Below are 11,924 nucleotides of genomic sequence, written 5' to 3'. Positions count from 1 at the left end.
TTCCTACAATGTTGGGACTCCCCTGCTATATAAAGGTGATCCTTACCATTTTGTAAGGGGCTGCTGTTGCTCCAATTATTCTACACAAGATAAATAACAACTCTTTCATCCTTTTCTCTCTAACATATCCCTTCGATATTATTGCTCTTATTCGTGGACTTCATACTTATTCTTTATTTATTACTTGTCGTTGGGCATAAAGAACCTTTCTTAATCATATCCTAACTATTATCCCCTTCCCTATTATCCCCGATAGCTCGAGCCCGAGCCCAGGCTTCGAGCTGGAGGCCCCTTATCGGTCAGTCTGAGGCCCGAATAGCAAACCCCCCGGTTCAATTAACTGCTTAACAACCATCATAAAAATAGATCACATATTTTTAGAGTCCCGTCAACAAATTTAATTGTTATTACCATTTTCATGGTAAACAACCTCAGTGTAAGGTGTTGGTGTACTCTACTTGCTCCGGAGTTGCCTATTTGGTCAGTACGCTTTGAATATGTATTCATTGGTATGGCGGGGCCCTGTCCGAACCATTATGATTTTATGTACTCTTAGAGGCTTATAGGCAGATATCAGGTGTATGGATACTTGTATGGCCTTGTTGGCCTATGTTTTGAGTTTACAAATGGTCATGTCGGCCTTATAGGCCCATATGTCACATGTATAAGTTTGTATATCGTGTTGGGTTATCATATGTTGACTATTCTCTTATGTTTTATTCTTGTTATCTTATGACGGTTTTCTGGCTCATTTACCCATGATAGTTTGATAAGAAAGATATGTTACATTGGGACTCGGTTGAGTAAGGCACTGGGTGCCCGTCGCGGCCTTTAGGTTTGGGTCGTGACAAAAGTGGTATCAAAGAAGTTCTATCCTAGGGAGTCTACAAGCCGTGTCTCATAGAGTCTTTTTTACAGGTGTGTTGTGCACCACGCTTATAAGCAGGAGGCTACATGGTATTTAGGACTGTCACTCTTTCTTCTTATTCTAGATCGTGTGGTAGAAATTAGTTTTACGAATTCAAACTCCTAAATTTGACTTTAGTTGTAATACAATGATACCTACATCCACAAAGACAGTTGGTAAGAGATTGAATGTGGCTCTGGAAGAGCTGAGTTACAGGAGCTCGATTTTGCATCACGCTTATGATGATTAAATGTAAGGTCTTCAATAGATTATGTGTGTACTAAAACGTGTAAGCTTCTTGATAAGGAGCCCTAAAGCATGAATATCTATCCATCCATATGGTAAAATGCAATAAGCTAATCAGAAGGTAGATAGAAGTTTCAACAAGTAAAAGAAGCAAGGTAAAGAAGGGTACGAGGTATCCAGTTAGTGAAGATTGTCAGTGTTTTCAATTCACGCAGAGAAACATAAGTATTATGAGTTACTCTCAACAATAACAAAGATATATACAATTAGCCGCACCCATCTCAGTTATGCCCAATAGGATCTAATAGATATTATTTAAGAGAAATATGGGATTTCAGGATCCGGTTGGAGTTAGATTAACCCAAAATAGTGGATGGATTGTTAGCATTAGCTAACATTTCTGAAGGATATTACAAATGCGGTAATAGGTCTCCTAGTGAGACTGCTTGATGGTGTTGATGTTCTAAACGTCAATATCACACAAGAGGGGGGTGATTTGTGTGGTACTCAATTTTCACTCTAGAAGAACCTGGTTCTACTAGGTGTTCTAACTACTACTGTTTGCGGAATAAAAAGTACATAAAAAAAAGAGCACAGAGATTTTAACGTGGAAAGAACCTGGCTCAAAAGGTGAAAAAACCACGACCTACCACTCAATAGGATTTTCCAAACTTCCACTAAAATCACTGAGCCAAAACAGCATTTACAAAAACACTTTGTAAACCTAAGGATTAACTCTAATCCCGTTGTGGCACACAACCTCAACTGTTGCGACAACTTCAAGTTAGCTTATAAATTGAACACTCAGAGTACCTAATACAATTGCTTCTATGAAAGTTATAAGGTACAAATTTAAACCACCTACTACAATTGAACTAGAACAAGAAAAAACACAATTGAACTGGTTCTTCTATCTCATTCAAGTAGCTTCAGGAGTGCACACTCAAATCTCACATAAATTGCTTGCAAAATCGCCTTGCTCTTTTACTTTCCATTTAGTTTAACTTATGTGTTTGTGCAATGCCTATAAAAGAGAACAATCACTGTCATTTAATAGGTTAGAAATTAGAGTTTGATTGGGACTCAATTTCTAATCTTTTCTCGTAGTTGAGTCCTTGAAGATATCAAACTCTAACACTCTCTTTATCCGGATTGTGGTCTCTTCATATAAGGAGACTTTCTCCCCTTATCCAATATGCAACCTTTTTCGATCATATAAGGAGATATTGCTGCTTGATCAGTAGGACTTAACTCCTTCACGTGCATCTCACATGTGTAGGTTGATCATGACAGTGCTTCACAAGATAGACCTGGTCCATGACTGAGTTCATTTGTCATTCTTTAAAACTTCACCTATTCTTCGGCCAACAAATTCCCCCTTTTTTATGAAGACAAACTCTGTTCTTTCCTATAAAAATTTAGCTTAACCATCAACACTAAACTTAGAAAATTTTATTTTCATCAAGGACCAGGTTTATTAGGTCATAAATATCACTTATTTCAGAATATGTGTAAAGCACAATATCTCTTCCCCGTTTTGGTATCATTGAAAAGTTACATACACAGTGTGAATTCCAGATTTTAATAAGTACTCATGGACACTGGGGCAACTGCAAGTGCAATCATGGTGTAATCATCAGTAATCAATCAAACATATTTAAACTATCAAGGATAGAATAATCATTGAACAAGTGAAAACAGCAGTTGTCATTGAGAGAGATATGTTGCCACTAACAATCCACAAAAAGAAAGAAAAACATCCAAACCAAACTAGGATTCTAGAACTAGTTCAGGAGACAGAAACTAAGAGTCTTAAGGCTTGGAGGAACTAGAGGGTTGAGTTTGGAGAAGATTCAGCATGTTCTGAAGAAATCCATCATTCTTCTCTTTTTCTTTTTGCAAGCTCAATTCTGAGACCATCCCTCTCAGCTTCCACTTCAACCACACGATCCTTGAGCATAGCAATTTCAGCATCCTTAGCTACACATTCCTGAACCAAAGTCCTAACCTCGCTGTTGATGGGTGTCCTCAAGGATGAACCAGGTCCAATTGTTATGGCATTGACTGGATAGTCACAAGCAAGAAGAGTTTTGATGCCAAAGTGTTCTTTTCTCGAGGCCATTTCCCGTTTCTTCAGAGGCACATTGAGCCTGTCTAGAACTGTGGTTAGTATGAAGCCATATGGGATAGCATGAGCCTTGGAAACATTTATCACCCTATCTAGGAGTTTGACTATGAGGGCAGGCCAGTTGACTTGCTTTCCTCTCTACAAGTATTCCATAAGAACAAGATCCATGTAGTTGCCAGTGTGCCTTCTCTCCTGTCTTGGCAATAAGCACTTGGTGACAAACTCAAACACCACCTTGTACTGAGGCCTCATCTCACTTTTCTGCACAACTCTAGCTTTATTCACATTCTCTGAATCACAAAACCTTTTGGTGATTTCAAGTGCAGTGGAGAGGGAGTCCAGGCATGGCAACCTTTGCCTAGTATAGTCATCAAACCCTTTAGAGGGTATGTCTAGAATCTCCCCCAGTTTTACAACATCAAACTGCACTTGAACTCCCTTCACCTGGCTACTGACAACTCAATCCTTAACAGCAGCATTTGCCATAAATTTAATCAACTCATTTCTAGCTAGCCTACCTTCCATCTGAAGGACCATGTCCTTCCATCCATGAGCAGCCAAAGAGTCTACCAATCTCATCATCCCTGGTTCCACCTGGTCCTTCAACAATCTACCTTTTAGGATTTTTCTTCTGCCAAAAATAGCAAACTTATCATATTCCTTCTCAGATTCATCATCTTCTTCTTCTTCTTCTTATCCACTCCAATCCTCATCATCAGAAACTTTGGTTTGTTTAGTTTTCACTGCAGATCTTATCCTCTTGGTGAGTGTGGGTTCAACAGCTACAGGCATATAGGAGGACTTCTTGGAGAAAGTCTTGGGTTACTTAGGCTTGGGTGTATGAACCTCCACTGTTGTACCCCTCTCTTGATGGACCAGTTCCATTTCTTCTTCCTCAACAGTCTTTAAGTATTCTACAACCTTTCCCTTTCCCTTATCCTTTTTCTTTTTCTTGCTTTCTTCTAAAGCCTTTTGTAGATCAACTTCACTCTGTTTTACGCTGCTTCTTGTGGCTCTACCCCTAGGCACTGAAGAGGCAGTAGGTGTTGGGGATGAAGCTTTTCTTTTCTTGGATGGCTTGGGAACATTTGGGACTTTTGGTGTTGTAGCTTTGCATTTCTTTGGGTCATAACTTGCCCCAACCTTTTTCAATAGGTCAGCCAAGGATTCTTCAGTCTATGAAAAATGTTCATCTCTTTGTTTGATTAGATGAACCAACCCCTCAGCTGCTTCCCCAGAACCATTTCCCCCTGATTTCATGCCACTTACATCCAACTTATCTTGTAATACCCCACATATAGCAAGAACTGCTCCCTTCCCTTTTCCCCTATCTTTACCACATGCACTCTCTCTGTTTTTTTCTTTTTCATACTTCTTTTTACCTCCACTCCTACTTATCTCAGGTAGCTCAACATCCCTAATGGGTTCAACTAGAACAAACCTAGTTTCTATATTTTCAACCACAGAAGAACTTACCTCACAAGGAGATTCTTGAGTCTTTTCAGAGCCAGAAGACCCATGTCCATCTCCTTCAGTCGTGGATTAAAAGGATTCAGATTTAGAGCTAGAATCGGACTTTGGAGTTGGGCTTTCTTTCACATGTCTAGCTTTCAACCTTTCATTTGAAACCTTCCTTAGATCCCAGATGCTACAGGTTTTCGAGCAAGCATTTTCTTCCTTCGAAACCTAGGTTTTGGAGATGCGCTGGGTTGATTAGATGAGTATAAATTTGAGGGAGATGGTGGTGGAGGAGTGCCGGGATGATCTTGTGGGTTAGACATGATTCTTCGTTTCTTGAGAGAATTTGGGAATTTTGGAGAAGAGGGCAATTAGAATTGAAGAGGAGTTTTTGACAGTTTTAAAATGATGAAGAAGACCGGAGACGTGTGTGTATTTAAAGTGAATTAGACATTAAGTAAGTATCAGCAGCTTTTTCAGGGATCAAATAGAAGTATTATAAAATTGAAATTCCAGAATTTTAATGATAGATTTGGCTTCTCTAGATATTAGGCAAAAATCATAGTTTAGAGTTCTAGATGTACGGAACTGGTTCAATGCTCAACAGATAGAATTTTCTAGGAATTTGACAAATATTGGACTTCTACTCATGATTGAATTATTAATCTTTCTAATTGTGTAGAGTTTAGAAAACATGCCTAAGCTTTCATATGAACCCATACTGATGAACCAGGTTCTTCATATAGAACTCTCTTGAACATGCTTTAAATGCCATAATAGAGAAAATGTTGTAAGAGATCAATGAGTCATATATATACATGTTACAAGAGTATACTAATTAAAGTGTGAAGCTGAGTAACAATTAATCTATATATTTACACAGGTTCATATATATATATATATTTACACAGGTTTAGAATATATATATATATATATATATTCATTGTGCATTCTGAGCTGGACCTATTAGGTGATCTTAATCATCCCTAATTCCAACTTGTTCCTTTCAAAGTTTTCTCTAATCAGTGCTTTGGTGAAGATGTCAGCAATTTGCTTATCAGTAGCACGGAATTCTATGGAGATCAATCCTTTTTCATAGTTGTCTCTTAAGAAGTGGTGTCTAACATCTATGTTCTTAGTCCTCTTATGATGAACAGGGTTCTTTGTCATACTTATAGCACTAGTGTTATCACAATATAGGAATGCAACCAACTTCAATGCCAAAATCTACCAGCTGCTGTTTGATCCATAACAATTGAGCACAACAAGATGCAGCAACAACATATTCAGCCTCAGCAGTGGATAAGGCCATTGAATTTTTCTTTTTAGTGGCCTAGGATACAAGACATGAACTAAGAAAGTGAGCCATACCTGAGATGCTCTTCCTATTCACTAGGAAACTTGCATAATCAACATCAGCATATCCTACTAGATTGAAATTACTAAATTTGGGGTACCAAAGACACAAATCAGTGGTGCCTTTCAGATATCTTAGTATCCTCTTGACAACTGTCAAGTGAGACTCTTTTGGATTTGCCTGAAACTGAGCACAAAGCCCTACACTGAAAACAATGTCAGGTCTACTGGCAGTAAGATAAAGAGTGAACCAATCATACCCCTATACAATTTTTGATCAACTGATGAACTAGGTTCATCAATGTCTAATTTAGTGGCAGTTGCAATGGGTGCATCTATTTCTTTTGATTCTTGCATTTTAAACTTTTTGGTAAGCTCTTTTGCATACTTCTGCTGATAGATCATGGTTCCATTATGACATTATTTGATCTGCAAGCCTAAGAAGAAGTTAAGCTCACCCATCATACTCTTTTCAAACTCACACCCCATTAAGTTTGCAAAGTCCTTACATAGCTTATCAGTGGTGGCCCCAAAGATTATGTCATCAACGTATATTTGTACCACAAGGAGATCATTACCTTTTTTCCCTTAAGAATAAGGTACTGTCAATTTTACCTCTTTTGTAACCATGCTCCAGTAGTAATTTGGACAGTCGTTCAAACCATACTCTTGGGGCCTGCTTGAGTCCATATAGAGCCTTGTCTAACTTGTACACATGCTCAGGACATTCTTTTCTCTCAAACCCTGGAGGTTGTTTTAAAAACATGTTTTCTTTCAAGTAGCCATTCAGGAAGGCACTTTTGATATCCATCTAATGAAGAGTGAATTCCATGTGTACTACAAAGGCTATGAGGAGTCTGATTGCCCCTAGTTTTGCAACTGGAGCAAAAGTCTCATCATAATCTATGCCCTCCTCTTGGTTGTAACATTGGACCACCAGTCTTTCCTTGTTTCTTGTAACTATTACATCTTCATCAAGTTTGTTTCTGAAGACCCATTTTGTACCAATAACTGATCTGTCCTTGGGTCTTGGAACTAGATGCCAAACTTGATTTCTCTCGGACTGATTGAGTTCATCTTGCATTGCTTTCACCCAATCTACGTACTGCAAAGCCTCAACAACATTTTTAGGTTCAATAAGAGATAAAAAGGCATCAAAATCACACATATTCTTTAATTGTGATCTAGTTTTGACTCCAGATGTTGGATCAGTGATAATGTTCTCAATAGGATAAGATCTTTGATAGTTGTGAGGTTTCACGACCAACTGGTTTTTGCTAGATGTTTCTCCCATGTTCTGTTTCTGAGGAACAGGGTCATGAACAGGTTCTTTTATGGGATTTATTTCAATTCCTCTTTGATCAGTTCCCCCTGTCAGGTTGCCTTGGATAGAAGAACCTGTTCCATCACCTGTTCCTTCTTTTGGTGTCACTTTGACTTGTGCTGAGGCTTCATTCAAATCCTTTACCAATCAAATGGCTTCATCTTCATATTCCTGTCTCTCAGAAAGAATGTTATTTTCATCAAATAATATATGTACACTCTCTTCTACACACAAAGTTCTTTTATTGAATACTTTATATGCTTTGCTATGTGAGGAATACGCCCTCATCACTTCTAGGATCAAACTTACCTAGGGAGTCTTTTCCATTATTGTGCACAAAGCACTTGCATCCAAATGCCCTAAAATGGGATATATTTGGTTTCTCCCTTTAAGTAACTCATAGGGAGTCTTCTCTACAATAGGTCTAGTCATGAATCTATTGATAATGTAACATGCAGTGTTTATAGCCTCTGCCCAGAAGCTATGGGACAGTTTACTAGAAAGAAGCATAGTCTTAGCTATGTCTTCAAGAGTCCTGTTCTTTCTATCAACTACTCCACTTTGTTGAGGGGTCCTAGGGCAGAGAAGTTATTAACTATACCATTTTCATCACAAAATTCAGCAAACTTAGCATTTTCAAATTCAGTTCCATGATCAGACCTAATTGATGCAAGTTGATTTCCTAATTGTTTCTGAGTTTTTCTAACAAAGGCAGTGAACATGTCAAATTCTTCATCTTTAGATGTTAGAAATAGTACCTAGGTAAATCTAGAATAATCATCAACAAGTACTATTACGTATTTCTTTCATCCTCTGCTCATGGTTCTCATTGGACCACAAATATCCATATGGACCAATTCCAACGACTTGTTTGTACTTACCATTTTCTTGCTTTGGAAAGATGATCTTACCTGCTTCCCCCTTGCACAGGCCTCACAAACTTTGTCTTCTTTGAACTTGATGTTGGGTAACCCTATCATCAAGTCCTTAGAAACTAATTTGTTTAGTTGATTCAGGCTGGCATGACCAATTCTTTTGTGCCACATGAGGGGATTATTATCCAGCACACTTAGGTAGGTTAGTTCATTTTCTGAGAGAGTGGAAAAATCTACAGTGTAAATATTGTTAACTCTTTTTCCCTGCAAAACAATCTTGTTAGTGGTAAGGTTAATCACAAAGCATTTAGTAGAGGTGAATGCTACAAGGTTACCTCTGTCACATAGTTGTGACACACTGATCAGGCTGTATTTCAAGCCATCTATCAAGTAAACATTCTCAATGGAGTGAGAGTCTGTCTTACCTACCTTTCCAACCCCAATGATCTCGCCTTCCTTCCCATTTTGAAAGGAGACATTGCCTCCCATTAGGTGCTCAAGTGAAAGGAATTGGTTCTTGCTTCCAGTCATATGTTTTGAGCATCCACTATCCATGTACCATATTTGGCTGCTTCCCTTCACTTGGACCTGCAAAAAGAAATCAGGTGTTAGTCTTAGGAATCCAAACTAGTTTGGGTCCCTTTCTATGGGCAAAGGGATAAATCAGATTCCTTCTATCCTACCCAGGTAGCCTATTTTTTTCTTGAACAAAACTTTTATTCTTTTGACTGGCCTTTTCTTTTGCATTACGTTCGTTTTTGTAATGGCCAGTCTTGCCACAGTGTGTGTAAATTTTGTTCTCAGGAAGAGTGATGTACTTGCTTTTAGGGTCCCACTTAGGTGCTTGAGTCCCATGACCAAGTCCTCTTTTGTTGCTACTGTGATGTTCTTATAGCCAGAAGAGTGCATCAGAAGCCTTGTTCCATTTGCAAGTTCTGTCTAGTTCATGTTTTACCTTCCCTAGATCTTCTTTTAATACTCTTATCTACTCATCTTTCCTGTATAGGTCATCCTTCATTTTTCATAAGTTTTCTTCTAGGTTGAGATGTGTGTGATCGGCTTTCTTCTTTCCTATTCCTAGTTTCAGTTTTAAGTTCTCAAACCTAAGTTCTAGGACACTAGTGTCAAGTTCAAGAACCTGGTTCTTCAACTCAGTATTTTCATTTTCACTCTCATTGGCCCGAGACTCTAGATTTTTGCACTTCTCTTTTAAGATCATACATTCCCTATATAGCTCTTTCTTCTCATTGTTAATTATCTCAGACATATCAATGAAATCTAGTAGTAGCTTAGACAACCTTTCTTTAGAGAGGAATTTAATCTTGTCTTTAAGATGAAGAATACTTACCTCTTGTTCATCTTCTGATTCCCCAATGGCCATAAGTGCTTGTTCATCTCTAGCTTCATCTTCTGAGTCCTCATCTGATGTTTCTCCCCAGGCACCAACCATAGCCTTTGTTGATCCTTTGTTCCTTTTTGGTTGAACATGTTCCTTCTTCATATTCCTTCGTTCAGCCATTTCCTCCTTCCACTCAATTTCCCAATGAGGGCAATTCTTTATCATCTGATCAGTCTTACCACACTTGTAGCAACCCTCATTGGTCTATCTCTCAAGAGCCCTTGGTTCGTTGAAGGTTGTACCTCTTAAAGAACTCTTTCCTCTCATCAGGTACTTTTTGAAATCTCTTGTGATCATAGCCATTTTATCATTTTCCAGATCTGAACCTTCAGCAATTCTAAGAGCCAGATTTCTTTCCTTCTTTGGTGCATCTGTTTTCATGGTTTTCCTTCTCAGTATATAGTCAGCAAGGTTTCCAATTAGTTCATCCAGCTTGAGGGTAGCCATATACTTTGATTCCTGAATAGCAGTGATTTTGCTTTCCCAAGAGACTGGCAGAACCCTTGTCAAAATCTTCTCAACTTTGTCTTCTTCAAGAATAATCCTTCCAAGAGACTTAAGTTCATTTGTCAGTGTGGTGAACCTTGTATACATCTTTTGGATCGTTTCTCCTTCCTTTATGGTGAAATTCTCATACTGAGAATACAACAGTGTTCCTCTTGACCTCTTCACTTGAGGTGTTCCTTCATGAGCCACTTGCAAAGTGTCCCAGATTTCCTTAGCAGTGGTACAATTTTAAATTCTACTGTACTCATCTGGACCTAGTCCACACACAAGCCATTTCTTAGCCTTAGCATTCTTCTCCCACTTCTTCAGGTCTTCAGTAGTGTAGTCAGCTCTTGTCTTTGGCACATCCACTCCTTCACCATTTTTCTTAGTAGTTGCTAGAGGACCATCAATGACTATGTCCCAGAGTTCATAGTCTTCTCCTATGATATGATCCCTCATCATGTTCTCCCACCAAGAATAGTGTCGACCATTGAAAAGTGGAGGCCTAGCAGTGGATTGCCCTTCCCAATTCCCAGGTGGTGCACTCATGTTGATCTAGGATAACCTGCTCTGATATCAATTGATGTTCTAAACGTCAATACCACACAAGATGGGGGGGGGTGATTTGTGTGGTACCCAACTTTTGCTCTAGAAGAACCTAGTTCTTCTAGGTGTTCTAACAACTACTGTTTGCGGAATAAAAAGTACATAAAATAAAAAATACAGAGATTTTTACGTGGAAAACACCTGGCTCAAAAGGTGAAAAAACCACGACCTACTACTCAGTAGGATTTTCCCAAACATCCACTAAAATCACTGAGCCAAAACAGCATTTACAAAAACACTTTTTAAACCTACGGATTAACTCTAATCCCGTTGTGCCACACAGCCTCAACTGTTGCGACAACTTCAAGTTAGCTTATAACTTGAACACTCAAAGTACCTAATATAATTGCTTCTATGAAAGCTGAAAGGTACAACTTTAAACCACATACTACAATTGAACTAGAATAATAAAAAACACAATGGAACTGGTTCTTCTATCTCATTCAAGTAGCTTCAGGAGTGTACACTCAAATCTCACATAAATTGCTTGCAAAATCGCCTTGATCTTATGCTTTCCATTTAGTTTAACTTATGTGTTTGTGCAATGCCTGTAAAAGAGAACAATCACTGTCATTTAATAGGTTAGAAATCAGAGTTTGATCGGGACTCAATTTCTTATCTTTTATCGTAGTTGAGTCCTTGAAGATATCAAACTCTAACACTCTCTTTATCCGGATTGTGGTCTCTTCATATAAGGAGACTTTCTCCCCTTATCCAATATGCAACCTTTTCGATTAGATGAGGAGATATTGCTGCTTGATCAGTAGGACTTATCTCTTTCACGTGCATCTCACATGTGTACGTTGATCATGATAGTGCTTCACAAGATGGACCTGGTCCAAGACTGAGTTCATTTGTCATTCTTCAAAACTTTACCTGTTCTTGGGCCAACAGGTGCACTCTAGAATAGTACATTCAGATATGAAATACTAGAATGTCTAGAAAATTTAGATGATCGGCACAATCCTAGAAGAGATAAATATTTACCTTTGTATGGCTCCCATACCTAGTAAAGAGAGAATGTTAGGCGACCCGAAGAGCTAGTGGATGGAGCAAAGGGAGCTAAAAGTGAAAGAATGTTTAATTGAAGTTTTCAGAATAAGGTGATAAACAGAAATGTTAACAGGAGAATAAGA

General features: G+C 38.5%; 1 protein-coding gene across 1 annotated transcript; it reads right to left on the bottom strand.

Annotated features, from left to right (window-relative positions):
* Positions 1 to 9,897: 9,897 nt before the first annotated feature.
* Positions 9,898 to 10,731, bottom strand: LOC138875022 (uncharacterized). Its single transcript, XM_070153828.1, has 2 exons — positions 10,440 to 10,731; positions 9,898 to 10,376 (listed from the first exon to the last, which is right to left on the bottom strand). The coding sequence occupies exons 1-2, from the start codon at positions 10,729 to 10,731 to the stop codon at positions 9,898 to 9,900; spliced, it is 771 nt and encodes a 256-aa protein (XP_070009929.1).
* Between the last annotated feature and the right edge of the window lie 1,193 nt (positions 10,732 to 11,924).

Source organism: Nicotiana sylvestris, chromosome 8 (assembly GCF_000393655.2).
Source record: "Nicotiana sylvestris chromosome 8, ASM39365v2, whole genome shotgun sequence".
NCBI classification, from domain to species: domain Eukaryota; kingdom Viridiplantae; phylum Streptophyta; class Magnoliopsida; order Solanales; family Solanaceae; genus Nicotiana; species Nicotiana sylvestris.
The sequence above is the reverse complement of the archived record's forward strand: the minus strand, read 5'-3'. Positions and strand labels throughout refer to the sequence as shown.